The 21,497-nt window shown below is 35.9% G+C and overlaps 4 protein-coding genes and 1 pseudogene across 4 annotated transcripts; 2 read left to right on the forward strand and 3 right to left on the reverse strand.

Moving 5' to 3' along the window:
* Positions 1 to 64: 64 nt before the first annotated feature.
* On the reverse strand, positions 65 to 2,524 carry LOC126586245 (metacaspase-4-like). The gene is made up of 2 exons (XM_050251027.1): positions 2,106 to 2,524; positions 65 to 1,157 (listed from the first exon to the last, which is right to left on the reverse strand). The coding sequence occupies exons 1-2, from the start codon at positions 2,449 to 2,451 to the stop codon at positions 256 to 258; spliced, it is 1,248 nt and encodes a 415-aa protein (XP_050106984.1). The 5' UTR covers positions 2,452 to 2,524; the 3' UTR covers positions 65 to 255.
* Positions 2,525 to 3,378: 854 nt separating this feature from the next.
* LOC126587018 (peroxidase 7-like) lies at positions 3,379 to 4,892 on the reverse strand. The gene is made up of 2 exons (XM_050251989.1): positions 4,571 to 4,892; positions 3,379 to 4,335 (listed from the first exon to the last, which is right to left on the reverse strand). Exons 1-2 carry the CDS (start codon positions 4,856 to 4,858, stop codon positions 3,580 to 3,582), a joined length of 1,044 nt encoding a protein of 347 aa, XP_050107946.1. The 5' UTR covers positions 4,859 to 4,892; the 3' UTR covers positions 3,379 to 3,579.
* A 3,618-nt stretch (positions 4,893 to 8,510) lies between these two features.
* LOC126584873 (17.8 kDa class I heat shock protein-like) lies at positions 8,511 to 9,235 on the reverse strand. The gene has a single exon (XM_050249246.1). The coding sequence runs from the start codon at positions 8,991 to 8,993 to the stop codon at positions 8,511 to 8,513; it is 483 nt and encodes a 160-aa protein (XP_050105203.1). The 5' UTR covers positions 8,994 to 9,235.
* Positions 9,236 to 12,078: 2,843 nt separating this feature from the next.
* On the forward strand, positions 12,079 to 13,355 carry LOC126585148 (probable methyltransferase TCM_000168; annotated as a pseudogene).
* Positions 13,356 to 16,400: 3,045 nt separating this feature from the next.
* LOC126587115 (uncharacterized) lies at positions 16,401 to 20,461 on the forward strand. Its single transcript, XM_050252087.1, has 5 exons — positions 16,401 to 17,317; positions 17,434 to 17,491; positions 17,662 to 17,745; positions 17,972 to 18,107; positions 19,396 to 20,461. Exons 1-5 carry the CDS (start codon positions 16,609 to 16,611, stop codon positions 19,681 to 19,683), a joined length of 1,275 nt encoding a protein of 424 aa, XP_050108044.1. The 5' UTR covers positions 16,401 to 16,608; the 3' UTR covers positions 19,684 to 20,461.
* Positions 20,462 to 21,497: the final 1,036 nt, after the last annotated feature.

Consider the following 21,497-nt stretch of genomic DNA (forward strand, 5'->3'; position numbering starts at 1 on the left):
TGTTCAAAGACATTAAGATACTTATTAGATGAAAAAGAACAAAACAAAATCATTAAAATTCAAATGGACAAAATCGAAAATCCGATAAAAGCAGCAAAAATATCAAAGCGCCGTGACGTCTGAGAACACGTTATTCAACCGAGAGCTCATATGTCGGTGAATCAATTTTATGCAAGCCTTTTCCGAAAGAACAGCACAAAGTGCCTCACTGAAATTATTTATCACAGTATGTATAAATATTTATGAACTCTCAGATCAGCACACGAAGGGAGCAGCGACGTGATGGTCATGGCAATAGAGGCCGGGTCGCTGAGTGAAACCCTGTCTCTTCAGAGCCTGCCTCGCCTTGAGAACAAGCTCTTGGTTCGAAACGGAACCGTCTTGCTCTGAGAGTATCTTCTGAATCGCATTACTAAGAGCGCCATAGCTTTCAGCTGCATTTCCGGGAGGAGTGGCATCCGCGGACGTTTGGTCTGTCTGGCAACCGCTGATGAGAATCCCGCCATCAGGAATGGCACGATGATTTGCTCCGGCATAAACCTCTTGCTTGCTGCCTACTTCTGTCTCTAAAGCAGGCTTTGCGTACTCATCGTTTTCTTGAAGCTTCAGTTCAAGAAACCCTTGAGCCAAGCTTCCAATCTTCCCCAATAACCCGCTGCCTCCGCCCTCCTGGTTTTGGAGTTTGCTCATGATCACCTTCATGAACTTCTTCACCTTGGGGCTGGCATCCTCTCCGAATACATCGAAAAGTGTTGGCCTCAGCTTCCCAACGTCAATGTCATCCTTGCCTGTTTTCTGCTTGAGTATCTCTATGAGTGTTGAGAGTGGTAGAGACCGGCCTTTGACACGGACCCTGACCCCGTCTTCAGTTTCGATCTCTCTGTCTTCTGTCTTCTCTTCTTCTTCCTTATGTCGACCGTGGCGCAATGCAGATGGGATGTGAATCCCACGAGATTCCAGTGCATCTTCAGCCCTGTCCTTCAGAAAATTCTTGAATCCACCACCACCGGAGCTGGACTCGCGCCCTCGCCCCTTGGTGCTCTCTCCTATCTGCTCCTTCGCTTCATCAATGAGGCCCCCGCTGTGGCACGAATCTGAGACAATTGTCAGTCGGCAACCTGCTGGCAGCTGATCTACAAACTCCCTGAAGTCATCATCTGTTACAAGTACCATCCAAAACAATTGTTATACCGGCCCCTTACCAAGCAAAGCAATCAGATTCATGTTCATATACGACCAAATTCAGATTAAAACCCTTTTTTGGTAACAAAAAGTTTAGGGGGAGATTGGCTACTCTCGCCACTAGTACCAAGGCATACCCACAATCTCAAGTCAAAGAGATTTACGCGTGACACTTAACTGGTAGTTGTCACGAGTAAAGATTTACGTAGGAATTTATAGATTGTGCACCAACGAGAACTGCTGGCAGCGTGAATTGAACTTAGATTGGGGGTTAACCTCAAGCATGCCCATACCAACTGAACCAACCTTCGTTAGCATTATGCTTATATTTTTTATAAGCATTCTGAGTTTGTATTAGTAGGAACAGTAGATAGAAATGACTTAATCTTATACTTTAACACAATGTAAAAGCAGAAAAGCAGACTTTACCCAAAAAGAGAGAGAGCAGAAAAGCAGATCAAGAACCCAAACACATTATATCAAGAATTACAACCAAACGTATTTAACTCATTTAAAAATTTTGGATCATCATGCAGATCTTAATTTTTCTGAAATATGATCAAATTCTATCCATAATCCACCAGTTTTGTTCACCATAGACGATAAAAAAAAACAGAAAATTGGCTGAAGTGATCAATTTACAAATCTCGATTGCTGAAATGATCAGTTTTTAGTATTTGATGGATAAGACGTCAATATTTGATAGACATGTCATCAATGTTTGATCGATATGTTCGTTAACATTTGACCGATTTGTTCATCCACGTTTGATCGTTATGTCGTCCATCTTGATTTTGATAAGTTCAGCCATTGGAATTATTAAAAAAAACAGATACAAATCAAAACAATAATCGGTTCAAGTAAAACTCAAAAATCAAAACTGAGACGGAAAAGAATTTAGAAAAGAAATGAGCGAGTCAAACCAGTGATGAGGTTCATGTCAGTGGGGACGATGCACTCGTCATATCCCGTATCATCATCATCCCCCGTCTCGGCGGGAAGCCGGGTCCCGTGGCCACTGTAGTGAACAAACAGGACGTCACGGGGATTGGCGGATCGGATGAGGTTGGTGATGGCCCGGCGGATGTTTTTTCCGGTGGGCTGAGTGTAGGAGTCGTCGGTGTCGATCAGAACTTGGATGTCGTCCTCGGAGAAGCCGTAGCGGTCGACGAGGCATCTGTGCATTCGCCTGACGTCGTTTATGCAGCCTTTGAGCTCCGCCTTCGTTCCTTGGTAGTTGCATCCTATCAGCACTGCCTTCTTCACCATTTCTGAAGATTTCCGATCACTCTGTTTTTTGTTTTGTTTTTGGTGAGAGAAGGAGAATTGTATCGTGATGCTCTGTTTTTATTACCTTAAAATTAGAGTTTTTTTTTTTTAATTTTATTTATTCCGGAATTACAATAATATTTTAATATACAAATCCCTTGTATGATTAATATACAAGTTGAATTAGTTTTTAAAATTGGTTTTGGTTTGGGTTGGTGCCGGCAAAGAACAAGATAAGGACTTGGATGCACGTCCTGGCTTTTAATTGCATACCAAATTGCTGCATGATATATTTTGCCATATTAGCAAGATATTGTGCCAATGACTATCTATCTTTTAATATTGGCACAAGTTAAATTTAGAGTTATCTTGAAAATATTTGTAGTATTTTCTCAACTTCCCCACAAAACATTATCAAATTTATAGTATCATTTGTTGAGGGGTATCAATTTTACATTGAAAAAAGAGACGTTATATGTGCTTATAAGTAATTGGGTTGTTCTCCATATTGTTAATTGGTTTTATGGTAAAACCTTAACTTCCTTCATAGGATTAGAGCAGGTTGTCCTACGTGTAAAGTCCAATAGCCACACGTGCTCCACTTCACCCGATTTGTATTGTCTACTTGCTAGGTTTGAAAATTCGCCACACGTGAGAGAGTGTGTTGAGAACTTGAGAATATCAATCTCACATCGAAAAAAGAAGGGACTTTGCATGTGCGTATAAGTAATTAGACTACTTCCTCGTACAACAACATAACCATGCTATGTTATGTTATTTTCTTACTTCAAGTATCTTTATGCTAAGTGGTTTAAAACATTATCATACACTTGATGTCGTGTGTTCGTGCACTCGCTCCATCATCAATATCTGAGGGGAAAACCATAAATTTTTCATAAATTGGGTAATATTTTGTTATGGGGACGATAAAAGTTAAGCCAAATGCTATTTGGACTCCATATCAATAATCTTGAAAAATGATAAGATGTAATGTCGCACAGAGAGAATTTATGTTACAAAAACAAAGGATGTCCCGCCCATCATGATTGGGTAACAAACAAACAAACAAACGCACAACACAAAGACCAGAAAAAAATAGGGGAAAAAAACATAATCATGTCCTCGACATCATTTTTTAGCATTGACAAAATTGCAGTTCACTCGGATTTCACCTTCATTAGGTCTTGTGAGAACTTGCACATTTCCAAGCTTCACCATTGACACCGAAAACTGGCTTTCGAAAAGTGACGGCTGAGACGCCAATGCAGTAACAAAAGGACCGGTTCTCTTGTCCGACTTGAGCAGCTGATCAGTTGACAACAATCCCAACTTCTTGTTGAGATTCGAGTAGTACATTGGATCGAATGTCTTTGGAGTTATGGCGTCGAGATAAACCAAGTCCAAGTCATTTTTGCATTTCTTCTTCAAGAAGTTATTCAAGTACATAGAGTTAAGTGAAGGGTCAGGCTTTCTGGTTCCATTGAAATTTGAGAGCCTGTGCTTGAAGGCGTGGCAAGAACTTCTGCCCATGGTGTGTGCCCCTGAGAGTGTGACCAAATCAAGCATGTTCAAGCCGCGCGCTTGGAAAAAATTGATCAATTGAGTGATGTTCTCCTGTCCCTGAGGAACAATGTCAGCTTCCTTGAGGATTGAAATTTTACCATCTTTGCGTCCGAAGGGGACTTCCCAAAATGGACCACCAGCTATGATTGTGGCATCTCTGGTTGCGGCAGTGAGAATGTCAGCACATGAGACGGTTTTAGGACACTGCCTCTCAAGCTCCGCTTTGATGTCGTCAATTACTTCAAAACCTCTGAGTGTCCTGCTGGCAAAAGCCCTCCTCTCGCTCGCTTGATGGTTAAGGAGAATTGATGCATCGCATCCCTGCAGTGCAATGTTCATTACGATCATATAATACATGTCATTTACTGTATTCTCTAAGCCCTTCTTCTATACATTAACTGTTAGAATTTCATCTAGATCTTGTACTTTTATATATGGTAAGTGACATTTTACATTGTATGAAAATTTAACGGTTAATAAGACCGGTTAAGGGTTCAATTCCTTCTAATGCAAGTAACAAAAAAGAAAAGTAAGGTCAATGCAAACGAATGCTTACTCTCACAACACAGTCATGGAAGTGTAAGCGAATGATGCTAGCAGCCAAAGTGAAATCCTTTTGAATCCAATCTCCGACTTTTTGTTGAATGATTCCCTCAGCTTGCAGACATGTTTTAACATAGTGATTGAATGACAGAAGATCCTCAGCGCGAACAGCTTTGGCCCGAGACTTTTTTACATTGAGAGCTGCTGCTGTTATAGGTAACTTAGTCAATGACACAACATCGATCATGAACAGCTCCAACAGAACAAAAACAACAGACAGTGTAGAACTGCACAACTTCATGTTTATGAAAACTTGTTTTTGGTATTATTGTGCGTGCTTAACTTTAACCTAAATCAGTCTTGACTTTATATACAGCTCTAAAAACTGAGTTGACATGTTCGTGGGGTTTTGTAAATACGTGAGAAGCACTATTGCGTCTTAACGCACACAAAATAGTAACATGCAAACATGTAGCTTTTGGAAGTCTCATTTTTAAATTTTTTTTGTACAGATTGATACTGTTTATAATTCGGGTCATCAGCTGAGAGTGAGACCAACCCACCCCACTAGGGGAAGGTCCTAGCGGAGAAAAACCCACCCCAGGGATACCGAGAGCTGCATCACAAATTACACCTGGATCCCAAATTAATTAATATATATTAGCCCTTTAAGATTCCTAAGTCTTTAACATTTGTATTTATTTAATTATTATTTTTTTGGTTAACTTGTATATATTTATTTGAACTATGACAAACCATCCAATATTTAAAGTTTCTCAACCTCTAAAACGAGAGATTTTTCAATGTGACCGGAACATATGGTGGTACACCACGTGTCACTATATAAATGGTGGAATATGTGTGTTAAAAAATTAATAACTTAAAAAATGTAATTTTTTCACTACTTATATAAAAATACATGGTGTACCACTTATGTTCCGGTCATAATGAAAAATTTCTCCTCTAAAACAATTGGAGGGTTGAGTAATCAAGCGTGTTGAAGTAATCGAGCATTTTGATATTAGTCCAAAACGCATAAATCCCTTTTATCCTGTTAAACATTCTAGCAAGTTGCATATTGTCATTTAGAACTTTTCCTTATTTCTAAAAAGAAAGAGAAAGTAATGAAGCTTAATTCTTCCATCTTTTTGTTTTTTGTTTGTTTTTTTGTTTTTGACAAAGGGGATATTTTAGGATTAGGGTTTCAATTATGGGACACTTCTGGAAAGTAGCTAATTCTTAATCGTATTAAATGGGCCTCGAAGGCAGCCTATTTTTTCTTCTTCTAATTTTAGAATTAACTACTCAAACATCTCTAGAGGGGTTTGAACATTGCTCGAAGCGTGTCGAGAGTGCTCATAGGCGGGGTTTAGGCATTGCTCGAGGCATGTCGAGAGTGCTCATCAACCTTAAGACTGTGTTTCAAAATCTTGAACAGTGGCCAAAAATCTTTAATAATGTGTTAACAAAAATGTTAGTTTCCTTTTTCCAAGCTTCAGCAGCAGGGCCTAAATAAGTTCCTCTGTGCATGCTTACTTCTTTGAGTGAAACATAGAGAGCCCATTCACAAATTTTCACTACATGTAACTAAGAATTGCCAAAATCTCCAGCTAGCTAGCTAGTGCCAAGAGAATATACATTGCCAAATTTATATATATGTTGAAATGCTGATACATTATACCAAGAGTTACCATATATTATATATTTTTGGCTTAGACAATTAGAATTTTTTTTTTCCAAATTGGATTAAATGTCCCTAGTAGTGATGGTCCCGTACAAAAAAATTAGATTTAAATTCTTGCGGTGGAGTCCGTATTGAAAGTCAAGAGTGGGTATTCCATATGCAGCATCAGTATGTGCAGTGTAGCATCAGTCATATGCAACATCAGTATGCGCAGTGCAGCATCAGTCACCCCATATCATCTAATAAAAGTCAAGAGTGGGTATCAGGAGCTGTTGGTTAGGTTGATGATTAGGGTGTAGTTGTCACCTTACTTCTAGTTAAATCTTGTATCTTCTTTCCCATACTTCTAGGGTGGTTAGAAGCTTTTTGCCTTACCTTCTTTTTGCTCCCTGTTTTATGGAGCTGTCGTGTATGAGTGATTCAAGGGTGATCAGTGTGTTGATCACAACTTGCCCTATATATCTTGTATTCTTGTGTTGTTGTTTCTCTATGAAAGATATATACAAACAAACACTTTAAACTCAACAGTTTGTTATGTTTCAAACCCAAAATTAATATTTATGCTAATAATCCGTTAACCCATTCAACCTTCATAACCAAAAGAGATGTGAGAATGTTAACGGAGAGTTTAAATCCTCCAACTGTAGCATCGGAACTTTCAAACAATGTCTGCTTGTTTAATGTTGAACAATTTGTTTTCTTGATGGAAATCACCTGATTTATAGAATTGGAACTTTGAATCTTTGATGCTTGCTGAGCCATTTGAATTGCGTAGTGGGTTGTGTTTGAAGAACTCTTCAATTTTTAAAAAATTTGTGTTGCAGGTAGAAAGTTGTTAGAGCTTCATCCGGGAGGAATCACACTGTATTTGCAACTTAGGATGGACATTCTTTCGCCTTTGGTTGGAATAAGGCTTGATTTGGTACTAAGGTGATTTAAAAAAAAAAGTGGGTATCAAAAAAAGCTGGCAGCTTTTTTGTGTTTGGTAAACATTCAGCTTCAATTTTTTTACCGTTTTGAGTGAAAAAAAAGCCAAAAACACAAAGCTGTAAAACCCAGCTTTGAAAAACCAGCTTTTTTTCACATATGTTTTACATAAAAGTTTACCAAACACTATAATACTACTTTTTTTTTTTTTCAAAAGCACGTTTACAAAAAAGTTTATCAAACACTCTGCTGCTTTATTTCACAGCTGCTTATTCTCACAGTACAGTAGAAACATCTTTTTTTCAAAGCACATCAATACTAAACCAACCCTAAGTATGGACAGATGGGTTCAGCAAAAAATGGTAGGTTCTACTTTGTCAAGTTAGTTTGATGAAATTTTAGGAGCTTGCTATGAGAATCGTATAACAAGTTATTGTCTGGATTACCTAAATGAATCATGCTTAACTGTATAAACTGATCAAAATTCTTAAGTTTTCGTGTTGTTCTACTATCTAGGGCCCATTTCAAATTTTTATATTTCGTAGTGGGTCGTGTTACATACTGCTAACAGCTATCTGGAAAAAAAAGGGGGGGTTGAGGTTGGGGTGGGGTGAGAATGTTAATTAACGGAGAATTGGACCTAAATGTTAATTTTGAGCTTATTATAACGGACTTGATCACAATAATTTAAATCTTAATTTTTAAGGAAAACTAATGAAAAAGATTTGAAGACTTTGAGTTTTAATGATAAGGACAAAATAAAGGGTAAAGTGAATAGTACCAGGTTTGACTTTTTAGTGTAAAAATGTGGTTTTTCGTTAAAGTAAACAGTACCGTGGGCTTTTCGTTAAAACTCCCTAATTTTTATCATCTAATTATCCTATTACCACGAGAACTCTAAATCCAATTTAGTCTTTTTTTTGTCGGATTGCTTAATTGAGGTTGACATCAGACTCACTCCGATGGAATTAAAATCACATTGTTGCAAAGGTCACACCATTAATATTAAATCTGCACTCAAACCTGAAATCAACAGGCTTTTACAAAGTATTATTAATTAACATAACGAGCAACACAAATTCACACCATACAAATTAATCATTTAAATAAAAGTTAAAACCACCAAAGAAATAAGCAAAATCAGTTCAATTATGTTTGAGTAATGCTAGGAAGACTAAATTTGTAGACTAGGTTTTATAAACTAAATGACATTGAAGTTGATGATTAGATTATTACTTAAACGTTGATAAATGTGCTCATTTATTATTGGTGACACATTATTTAGTTTACAATTTTAATTTATAAATTTAGTTTCCCTAGCATTACGCATTATGTTTTCTAATTAAGCTTTGCAGCACACAAAACGTCCAAGTCCTTTGGAACCATGTCCTTCATCATCCCCAGAGATCTCAACCTTCTTATGTTTGTGTTTTTTCTTCAGTTCCTCCTCCTTAGGCACTGTAATTACCAGCACCCCGTCACGCATTGAAGCCTTAATCTCATCGACCTTGGCTTTGTCAGGCAACCTAAAATTCCTCGAGAAGCTTCCACATGTCCTTTCCTTACAGTGCCACGTCTCATGCTTGGGGTCTTCCGTTTCAGGCTCCAGTTTTCTCTCTGCAGTAACACGAAGCGCTTTGTTTTCTTGCGGCTCAAGCTTGACGTCCTCTTTTGCAAGGCCTGGAAGATCTATTTCAAAGATGTGAGCATTTGATGTCTCCTTCCAGTCCATGTATGTGGTGTTGTTGGATATTTCTGAGTCGAAAACTCTGAAAGGTGCCAAAAAGTTGGGCTGATCTAAGAGAGATTGTAATAAAATGGACATTTTCAGATTTAAGTTTTTGTTGTTTTTGTGGTTTGGGTTTAGGGTTTGGGATGATAAAGCTATTAACTTGAGTTCTTGTTTTAATTACGGATGGTGTTTTTTTTTTTTTCAGATTTCGCAAGTGATGGTTTTGGTGGGTTGTTTGATATGAGTATTTATTCTGGGAGGGAAGAGGAGACGGTGATTTTCTTGGAGTGTCTGGAGTTGGATAGTCTTTGGCTTCTAGGGAATTGATGTTCTTGATGTCGATGGACTTTGTTGGGCACATTCCATTTATATTTTTCGAGATAATGTAAAGGGGATAGAAGTCAATATTACAGAGCTCTCTAGGAGAACCTGGAAATTGATTCCTAGAAGTACTGTTCAAGCTCAAAAGCGTAGTTTGAATATGCTTCTCTGTTGGAAAATTTAATAATATTATTATTATATTAAATTTATTAATTGAATAGAAATTAGAAGTGGAGCCTTTTGGTAGAAAGATGTGTCAACTCAAATGAAGAGTTGCAACTTTTGACTCTTTATGAATAGTCACATGCTTTCCAGAGAGGTATCTCACATTCTATAAATAGGGAAGCTCCCTATAATCATTGAATGACTTTTCATTGTTTACATATACATACATATAGTGTATTAAATATTAGAGAGTCTATTAGAATCCATATGGGAGAGTTTTCAACACAATCACGGTTCATGGAGCCTTGTGATTTGGAGTGCTACTATTGCAAGGACATGGTCGTTGTATCTTGGGAGACATGCGCCGATCAACCATGAGTACCGTAGTGGGGTGTAAACTTGTCTTAAGGACAAAGTGTCCAACACTTGCCTCGACCGTATTTTCTAGGTTTTTCTAATCCATTATATCATGTTCATTTAACATTGATTACTCATGTGTATGCATTACTTTGATATGTAATTGCATGAATTATTTCTTGATTTTTCATGTGACTTAATATAGCAATTAGACCATATTTTTCCAACATTCTCTATAAAGCATTTATTTGTTGTTAGAAAGCACATGAATTTTTTTTATCAATAATTCATAAAATATCTGACAACCACATAGACACTATTAACTTCGTATGCTAAAACATTATCCCAAGCACTTTCGATTATCTAAATCTAAAAATACTTCCAGATACAACATGAAAATCAAAATTTGTATACTCAAGTGTATGAATAAATCATTTTTGTCACTTCAACAAATAAGCTAGTCTTTAATTACAATGCCAACGAGAAATGGTCCCATCAAGTGTGTATATAATTTACCTTCGATATTGTCTCCAAACTCAAACATACGTCCAACACGTGGGGTGAGATAGCCGCAATGAACTCATCAACGTGTGGAATTTGTTTTCTAAAAAGCATAGGTTCTATTAGTATTTAGCCACCAACTTCTAACTCGTAGATTATTTTGGTATTTTCGGATGCATGACATTTATAGTTTGTATTGAACCACACAACCTGAACACTGTTATAATCCTTCATGATTTTACAACCAGATCGAAGATGATCATCCTCTCAAGTATTGTGTATGTGGACGTTTCGACGTTCCTCTTATATCCTAAGGACTTTCTTTGAGGCCTCCACATCATACCTAATTAAGATCAGCCCATGCACAGCCTTAAAATGAGCTCAGTTAGAAACATTATTTAGGGTTATTTAGGGGCATGTGTGGGCTTTTCCTGCAGAGTTCCCAACCTAATAATATTATTCAATTAAAAAATGAACAGGACCAATTTATCCTATTTTGTTTTTTGGACGAACCAATTTATTCTATTTGATTCCTAAATCACGTCCAACAACAAAAAATTTCCTAAATCATGACTTCAGACCAAAACGAAATGGAAAATCCTAAACCATGATCAGAAACGCATATGATACATGAATAAACAAAATGGTACTTAGAAAACTTCCTGATCATGCTCACATATGCAAGTTAATCTTTTTGTATTGGCCAATTGTTTATTTATGTGGCAATACACCAATTTTACTACAATGATCAAATTGGTGTATCAGCACATGATTAAAAAAATGACATTTTGAATTAGTACTTAATCATCATCTCTATCCAATAATGCAGATGTATAATTGTAACAAAAAATAAATAAAAAATGTACCAAATATAAATGTGTTTTACGTACACAGTACATATATATTGATAGAATTGTACCTCAGTTTCATATATATTTTTTTTCTTTGATCATCAAGTGTGCCAATAAAAACAAGGTAAACTAATTATATCCTTTTTGTTCCCATGGGTTCATGTCCACTAGTGCCCTTGCATGCACGCACAAGTCTTCAGTGCAAAACTAAATATTCCCCCACCATTTGGTCCATACAATAATGCAAATTATATATAAAAAAAATCTCCTGCAGGGTTTTGGCTGTGAAATGGAATGTTTTCTTTTCCAATAATTCAAACACAAGTCATCATCTCTGCCATGAATATGACCCTTTTCTGTGCAAGCGAATGTGTCAGAAAGTGCTTCACATTCTCCCTTTTCTGCAAATGCATATATGCTTATAACGTGATATCGTTTAAGCTTCATCGTGCTGACGGTGAATACTATAACAAAGCAAACCCTAGGCTGTCACACACCCTTATCGAGAAGAAATTTTTCAGTAGGGAAATGTCAGAGAAACCAACTATTAAGATTAAATTTTATAATACATAGTGTGGTTATTAATGATTGAATTATTACTTAATGTTGATTAATATGCTTATTTTTATTAGTGACACATTATATGGGCTTCATAATTGCATTTTCAAAATTTCCTAAATCTCTAATGTTTTAGCAAAATTTCAAATAATTTTGTTTTTGCTTCAAATCATTCGTGTGCTTCAATAATATGCTTAAGTTAAATAAAACTCACAAGGCAAATAGCTTTTGTTTCAAAGTTAACTGGAGCACTGTGCTCTCTCGCCTACATCTAAATTCAAATCTTCCTCTCCATATTTCAAAGTAATTCCGTAGCCAAGTTTGACATAACGAAATGATTAATTTAATGAAATGAAACCCATATATAAAGCATATAGTCGAAGAGCAAGAGTGTAGAGAAGCATTATTTGAGAATACAAACTAAAATGGAGGTAGATCAGCAAGTTCTTCACATGAATGGAGGAGTTGGGAAAACAAGCTATAAAACCAACTCTCTACTTCAAAGAGCTGCGATTTCAATGGTGAAGCCTATAGTTAAGGCAAGCATAGAGCAGCTTTGTAGCAAACTCTTCTCTGACTATTTGAAAATAGCAGACTTGGGATGCTCTTCCGGACCCAACACCCTTCTGGTGGTATCAGATATCATACACAACATCCATGCCACTTCTGAAAACTAAACCGTCCATCTCCTTCACTTCAAGCCTTCTTGCATGATCTTCCCGGAAACGATTTCAATACTCTGTTCAGGTCATTGCCAGGGTTCTATAAGAAACTTGAGGAAGAACAGTTAGGGCCATGTTTCATTACTGCAATGCCTGGTTCTTTCTATGGCAGGCTCTATCCAAACAATTCTCTCCACTTTGTTCACTCTAGTTATGCCCTTCTGTGGATCTCTGAGGCTTTGGAGGTTTGATAACCAAGGAAGGAGAGGGACTAAACAAGAAGAACATATACATAGCGAAAACAAGCCCACCTGCTGTGTATAAGCAGTACTTGGAGCAATTCAAAAAGGACTTCAGAGTGTTTTTGAGATCACAAGCAGAAGAGCTGGTTCCCGGGGGAAGTATGATCTTCACAACATTGGGGAGCACAAAGAGCCATGATCCACTTAGCATATGGGAAGTTGTCGGACTCAAACTCAATAATATGGTTTTAGAGGGTTTGATTGAGGAGGAAAAATTGGACACATTCAATATGCCATTGTATTTTCCTACAACAAAGGAGGCTGAAGATGTCATCGAGGCGGAAGGATTTTTTACTTTGCAAAGCCTTGAAGTTTTCAAAAATGATTGGGACTCCTATATAAAGCATGCTGACAGTGGCCTCGATAAAAAGGCAAGGGCTGCCGTACTTGCCACTGAGATAAGGGCTGTGGAGAGCCTATTCTGGCAACGCAATTCGGAGAAGTGGCTATGGACAATTTGTTTCGCAGGTTTGAAGTCCTTGATCACATGGAAATGGAGAATTGACAGTTCATTGACCTGATTATCTCGTTGACAAAGAAGCGTTGAATAAGGTGAATATGCAAGAAATGAGAACAAGATTTAGGTTACATTGTTCTTTTTATTTTGTACTTGAATTCATTATAAGAAATCAATTTGCTTACTGTTAACTATTGCAGAAGATCAGCAACCCTTCAGTAAAACGAGAAAGATGAACTGAAGAAAAAGAGACATATATAAGAAGATTACCATTTCATCCGTGAGGTGGTTATTGCTTCTTTTATTCTAGTTTGGTTTGTTGGCTCAACGTTTCAAATTGCAGATGCATTTACAAACAAAATAATAATAAAAATAAGTAAATAAATAAATATAAAGCATATAGTCTTTTACGTCAAAATAATGTGGCTACCAAATTAAATCCGGTCCTTATCATCTCAACAAAATGTGGTTACCATATGCTCGTGGGGAAAGGAAAACTAATGAAACTAGATTCATCAATTCGATTTCGATGAATTAACACAATATTGAATGGAAAACGAACAATCCAAATTGGATGGTTCAAAAGGGAAGGCTCTAGGAAATAACTAAAAAAAGAAGAAGAATACAAAGATGAAGTAGAAGTAGAACACACGGCTCGGGTTGTATAATGGAAGTTGTCTGTTGCATGATTTTGCTTTGTTTTTGTCTGAAGAAGATAACTAATTAGTGCTTAAATGTCGGTTTTGTATCACATGGGGTGTCTCACTGCTGGTGTGATATTATTCCTGAAACATATTGAGGTTTTGGTAGGCACATATATGCAGTTAAAACTTAAAATAGACAGTTTAACGTATTGTTGTAAGATGCAAAGGAGAGTCGAGAAAGGTTTGAGGTTGTTGGCATTCCTTAACTTAAAAAGTATTTACTATTGAATGATTAGAATCTTATTTGTTATAACAAGCAATTTTTCTCGTTGGCATATATCAAAATGCAATTTCGTGTAAAAAAGGATAAGTTATTATCCAAAATAATAATAATTTTATCTGTCAAACTATGATTTATTTGTCAAAATAAAAATAATTCAATAAATTATCAAATCAATCATAATCAATTATGCAGGAAATTCTTGTGGTGGGAGAGGTGTGTTTCGTAGATAAACATTAGACAAGGGTTTGGTCCACACCAACAAAATTTCCAAATACAAATTAGAATGTTAAACGAGAGGAATAGGAAAAGTTAGATGCTTGCTATCTGTTCTTTAAGGATAGGGTTCGTAACTTAATTATAACACCCCATGTTGGTAGTTATTCTTTTTCCACGTGACATGTTTTTGCGTACCCAATTAGACTTGACCACTAGCCTAATGGGGTTAAAGAGTTTAATGTGATTTGGTGATTAGTACTTAATAGTAGATTTGTGTAGAAAATACACAGATCCATGCATTTGTCAAAACTCGAGATGCTACTATCTTAATATTTTAAATTAATCATATATTGTGTTTAACTTTATCACATAACAATGCATTATTAGCTTGCATATCATATCCCAAGGCAAGACATTCCCATTAGGCCAAGAACAAGTTCATTCTAATTCTAACGTCAAAATTGCTTCTACAGGATCCTGACTTTTGGGACTATACACTCACTTGGAAGCAAGGTTTCTTATGCTCCTGCAGGCCATGTGAGTCTGTGTGACTTTGTGAAAGTGTGAAAGGATAAAAAGGCTCAAGCCACAAAGTAAATTAAGGGTCCACAAACCATCAATGAGGATCAACAAGTCTTATGGTAGTTTGAGTACAAATCTCAATTGCTCATGACTTCACAAAACACATGTACTAGAGATGACACATGTCATCCTCTCAATGTACACAAGGTGCACAGATCCCCAATAGGACAGTTTATATGCACTTTGATGACACCATATCTTAGAGGCCATGATTTATATTGGCTTCAATAACTGCTTGAGCTGGCATCACATCCAGCAAATATTAGGGGAGAAATGTGTCAAATAACTCAATTTAATGAGTCATCTAACTCTTTTTTTTTTTTTAATGTGAAAAGTTTAAGCATTATGAGTTGAGTGAATGGTCGAATGTATGTTTATTGGGTTGAATAAATTAATGGTCGAACATAAGTGTAAATTGGTTTGAAATGATCAAATAGTTTAACATTAGCTAGGTTCAACAATAAAAAAAAGTTGATCACTGATCAAACGAAGTCATTTAATGTAATTCCCTAATTAAATGACTAATATGGTTGAAATATGCAGGTTCAATATGTTTACATAACGTTTATGTGTAAAACGCTATGGTTATTCCTTTCTTCCTATATATACAATATTTTGCTACTTCATCCCTTATTGCAGATGTTCAAAAGCCCATATTCCAGGCTGTAAGAAACAAAAACAAGCAGGAAAAAGGAACCAAAAGAGATCAAAGAAAGAAAAGGGATCAATATGCCAGTTTGTCTTGGAAAAGTATGTGTGAGAATCCGATTGATTACATAAATATATCAGTTAATAACGTGTGTAAGTTCAGAAAGGTCTTGTATGGACTTCTAATATCTTTCATTTGATTAGTGCAACTACTAAATCCTAACCACTGTTCAACCTCAATAACTTTATAGCTTGTGCTTACTCAAAAGGGCAATTATGATTATTAAAAGAATCAAGTTTCTCTACTTTACTTTGAACAGTGTTTGGCTTCTTACACGTAAAGTGACCTACATTACCTTGAACACTATTTGATTTCTTACATGTAAGGAGGATATACTTATATGTAAGGGATTATTCATTCTTACATGTACATTACAGTTGTAAGAAAAAAATTTGCACGTGTATTAATTGTAATTTATCTACAATAAATAATGACTCATTACACATAAGTAATCGAGTATTTCACATTCGCTTCACCTCACCAAAAAAAATTTGAGAGAGAGAATGAGAGATTCCCTCCAGCTAAAAAGAGGGTATCAATAATTGGTCTTTTACTTGCATTGTTACCTTCCTTATCCACCACTCAAGCTTTAAGCTCTGGCATATCAGAAGAATATATCCAAACATCTTCTGTAAAGTTGGAAGAGGAGGGAAGTCCCAAGTGAAAAAAACATGGTGGCTTCAGCACATAATCCCATAATCCTCCCACCCAACAAATCCCCATTTTAATTTCAATTTGATTCTCTCCCTATGCAAGAACAACAAAAACAAATTATATTATTAACAATAATTAACAGCAAATAATCCCAAATTGCCAAGTAAGTAGGCAGGCCCCAACCTCCCCATGTTACACAACCTCCCCTTTACCTGTCCCCACTTCCTCTCCATTTATAAAATCCCCAATCCCTCCGTTTCCCCTTCCTTCACTCCCACACCACCTCCTCCATTGATCTCTTCCCTTCTGCACATTCTTGAGCTATTTTTCCTAAAAACCCTAGTTTTTGGCCTTCTTCTCTATTAATTGCTAAACCTACCCAGCAGCCAACACACATAGAGATTTGCATACCCAAACACAAAATATATACATATAACATAAGAAATATGTGCAGCTCAAAGGCCAAGGTGACCTTAGGGATTGAAGTCGCACCCATTGTGGCTGGAATCAATGGCAGGCCAGTCCTTCAGCCTAATTGCAACCGGGTTCCTAGCCTAGACCGGCGTGGTTCGATTAAGAAAATATCGACACCATCACCACCTCCACTACCATTGCCAACTTCTTCTGCAAGTATTACTAGTCCTAGAACTACCAACAAGGCAGCTTCATCTTTGTTAACACCTCCCATTTCTCCCAAGTCAAAGTCCCCAAGGCCACCAGCAATCAAGAGAGGAAATGACCCTAATGGCCTTAATTCGAGTTCCGAAAAAGTTGTCACACCAGGAGGAACCACAAGAGCTAAGATTTTGGAGAGGAAGAAGTCCAAGAGTTTCAAGCGCGCTAGCGTTGGTGTTGATGTTGATGCTGCTGATCATAATCATGGAGGTTTTGGTAATGGTGGATTCTCTGCTTCTAATATCGAGGCGTCGTTGAGTTATTCCTCTTCCTTGATCACCGAGGCACCTGGCAGCATTGCTGCTGGCAGGAGGGAACAGATGGCGCTTCAGCATGCACAACGGAAGATGAAGATTGCCCATTACGGCAGGTCAAAGTCTGCCAACATTGAAAGGGTTGTTCCTGTTGATGCTTCTGGTAATGTAGAAGCCAAGGCAGCTGAAGAAGAGAAAAGGTGCAGCTTTATCACGGCTAATTCAGGTAATTTATAATCCTTAAATTATTATTGGACTCAATCTGTGAAATGAAAATGATAAATAATGTTCCTAATTAACTGATTATTAATTGTTTTATTTTAATTTTATCTTTATCCTCAGATCCCATCTATGTTGCTTACCATGATGAAGAATGGGGAGTTCCTGTCCATGATGACAAGTAAGTCCAATTGAGCCTCTTTTGGACAAAAAAAAAAAAATTGAACCGCTGTACATAATGTTCCTCTGATAATAAATAACTGATCAAGAAAAAATAGGATGAATATCATACTGATAAGTAGTCATTATTTTCCTTTTTACTCATTTGGATTCAATTTATTCATGTTGCAGGATGTTGTTCGAACTGCTTGTGTTAACTGGAGCTCAAGTTGGCTCAGATTGGACTTCCATTTTGAAAAAACGTCAAGATTTCAGGTGAGTCCTTGTTGTCATGCAATTTGTTACCAACAAAAATTAACGGGCGTATACAACGTTGTTCTCACAATAATTGACCATGTAACAAGTTATGATGAATGCAGGACTGATGATGTAGTCATTTGTCTTTTTTTTTACTATCATGCTTCTTCTCATTAGGTAGATGGGATCAAACAGTATGTTTCTGAAAAACTGCCTTTTTATTATATATGTTCCACCTCTGCAGGGATGCATTTTCAGGATTTGATGCAGAAACTGTGGCAAATTTAAGTGACAAACAGATGATGTCAATTGCTTCAGAATATGGCATTGAAATCAGCAGGATCCGAGGGGTTGTAGACAACTCTAACAGAATTCTTGAGGTAAAAATACTAAGCATCAAAATCTGCAATTTCTTGCTTTTTGTCCTCTTAACAAATCTTTTCCATCTAATCTGTCCCCTTCTTTTAAGGACCATATTTTTTTCCTGATCAATGATCACGCCTTCTTTTTAAGGACATGTTAAAGAACATTTTCATTCGTTTAAGAAAACCCCTGAAAATAATGTAATGTTATAAAGAGAATATTGACTTGACCATCATTTACATCTTAATCTTTAATTCTTTTTGAGTTAAAGCATAATCTATGATTCTTTTCTTCCATTGTTTGGTGAAAAGCTTGACTGGTGCGGTATTCCAGCTGTTGTGCATGATGTTTGCAATATATAACTACAATAAAGAATTATTATTGACGTTTTAAATAATTATATGTAATCATCTTTCAGTGTAGGGTATTGGTTTGGAACGTTAGTAACAACTTTTTCTGCAAATATTATATAATATATATCTCCTTTTCTTTTAGGAGTAATTAGGTTTTCATCCTTATTTTTACTACTCTATTGATTAAAACCTTATTACTTTTCAATTTTTGATCAAGGTCCTTTGTATTAATAATATCATTAATTATTTCAATAATAAAATATTTTTTATTTCTAAATATATTCATTTAATATTAAAAATGTTACAATTAGTATATTTATATTTATGGCTAAATTTTTTATCATATATTTTTATTTTTAGTTTGTACCCATTTTTAATTTGCAACCCTTTTTTAATTTGTACCAATTTTCCTGTCAGTTTTAATTTGTACCCATATATTAATTTCTTTTTGTGCCCATATTTTTTAAAGTTTTATTTGTATTGTACCCATATTTTTTTATTTATTTGTACCCATTTTTATTTTTGCTAAATGTACCCATTTTGAAGAATGTACCCATGTTTTGATACAATAATTTTTTGGTTATTTTTTATGAATGTACCCATGTTTACACACACACACAATAGTATATTTATATTTTAATATTTTTAATCCCACAAATTATGGTTTTTTATTTAAAATCTCATTACTATAAACAACTATAAATTTTAATTTTTAATTTAAAAAATATAGTAACGTACATAGAAATAAATTATCAATTAATTTCAGGGACTTGGATCAAAAATTGAAAACCAACAGGGTTTCAGTCAAAGACTGTTCATAACTAGGGACCGCATCCAAAGTCTCCCTTTCTTTTAACACTTGGAAAAGCTAATATGGCTTAGTTTAGTAGTAGTAGTACTTGAGTGTTGTATTTATACTAATGAACTCAATTTTTTTTATAATTACTTGCAGATTAAGAAGGAATTTGGATCATTTGACAAGTACATCTGGGGATTTGTCAATGAAAAGCCCATCTCACCACAATATAAATTAGGCTACAAAATCCCAGTGAAGACATCCAAATCAGAGTCGATCAGCAGAGACATGGTTAGGAGGGGATTTAGGTTTGTGGGTCCAACAGTTGTTCATTCATTCATGCAAGCCTCAGGCCTCACGAACGACCATCTGATCACTTGCCACAGCCACCTCCGATGCACCTTATTGGCTGCCTGCCGTCCCACATTGGAAGATATTCTGTAGAATTATTGACATCAAAGAGAGAAAAAGAAGAAGAAAATCATGGACAAAATTATAAACCCTAATGCGTTCGATGATTAATATGTTAGAGAAGTGTGTGCATATAGTTTGCTAACTATATCGAAGAAAAAAAAATAGTAGTTACTTGTGATGGTTGTGAATTGTGTCTACAATGTAGATTAGAGGAAAGGTTTGTGATTAAATATGTGAGATTTTAGTTAGGGTGTCGAAAATGCATCAACAGTCAAGATTCACGATTAGTATCGAGAATCCATCATTAATGGTTTAGATTCGCATGCTTAGACAACTGATTTTAGTATTCATAATTTCTTTTAATTAATGGGTTTGAAGTAGGCAGGAAGTGATTGATAATTGGAGATAAAAGAAAGGTTTGGGATGGAGGGTGGTGGTGTAGTGGGAGCTGAAGGAGGAGACATCATGTGCATATGCATTTGGGAGGCAAGGCATGTGTTGGATGTGTCAGTTTTTTGCTTTTTATTTCCATGTGACCCATCAAACTTTGAATGATTTGAATTCCTTTAACAGGCTGTGTGGGATACTACCATCATGTGTATCTCTCAATTGCTCTGGTAATTGAGTTATTAGTGTATTTTTCTAACTCCTTTTTTTTGCTTTTTTTTGCTTTGGGGGAATATTATACCCCATTGTATTCTTGGATTTGATGTGTGAGGTTTTGAGTGTTTTTTTTTTTGAATCGACTGGGATGTACTTCTGTTCTGATTGCTGACTAGTGACTAATAATATATAAACCTTTTTAAAATAGTTTTTTTTTTTTTTTCAAATAGAAAAAGATTAGGCGAGATCATCACTTTATCAACGGTCTTGCGAGACACCTACCTTTCTTTGAAAGGGAGGACGATTATATCCAGAAACTCTCTGCCTTCCTGCCCACCAAAGGGGAGAGGACTTTTTAAAAATGTTTATTTACTAAATAAGTTAGGTATCTTCTTCTTTGTGTTAATTTTCAAAAAGGTTTGCTTGACATTTTGAAGGGCACTCTGGACATGGGATGGCTTGAATAAGAATGGGTGTTCAAGTGCAATAATTGAGAGGATAGGAAGTGGTATTTATGTTTGGACAAAGTAGAGGGCTTCACATGATTACTGTTGACAATGGAATTATACAATGGACCTTAATATTTTGTATTCTTACTTTTATTATTTGAAGTTAGACTAGTAAGAGTGAGAAAAATGGTTTGAATGCAAATTGAAATGAGTTAGAGAAGAATACTCTATTCACCAGGGCAATTTAGAACTTGTAAATTTTGTATTTAAGCGAAAAATAATGTTATTTATAGTATGTGCTAAATGTTCAAGTGAATCAACGTAGACCTTCTCTATTTCTAATGAAACTTGTAAAATATGGAAAAAAAAAAAGTGAAGGAAGGAGGACAAGCAATTTGTAAGCAAAAACCACCATGCGTAATGCGTACTGAAGTTTTGGTTAAAGGAAAAAATATAAAAGAAAGTAACTAAATTCTTATTTCTTTAAAAGAGTATCTCCAACGAACCTGTTAAAATAAAATACTTCCAGAGTCATTATTTATTGGTTGCAAAGAAAAGGAGCATGCTATTCTCAAAGTTTAACCTATGCGGGGTGCAAAACCCCTAGGTTATGTTTGGTAGGCTGGTTGGAATAGGTTGTGACCAATTCAAATGGACTTGAGTCCAATTCTTTGTTTGTGTGTCAAAATATGAGATGAACGTGATTAAACATAATGAGTTATGAATTCATAATAAAATGAGTTATATAATCTATCCTTATACATGGATTATAAGTCATATCTTACAAATATC

The sequence above is a fragment of the Malus sylvestris genome, chromosome 10, assembly GCF_916048215.2.
Source record: "Malus sylvestris chromosome 10, drMalSylv7.2, whole genome shotgun sequence".
Lineage (NCBI taxonomy): Eukaryota > Viridiplantae > Streptophyta > Magnoliopsida > Rosales > Rosaceae > Malus > Malus sylvestris.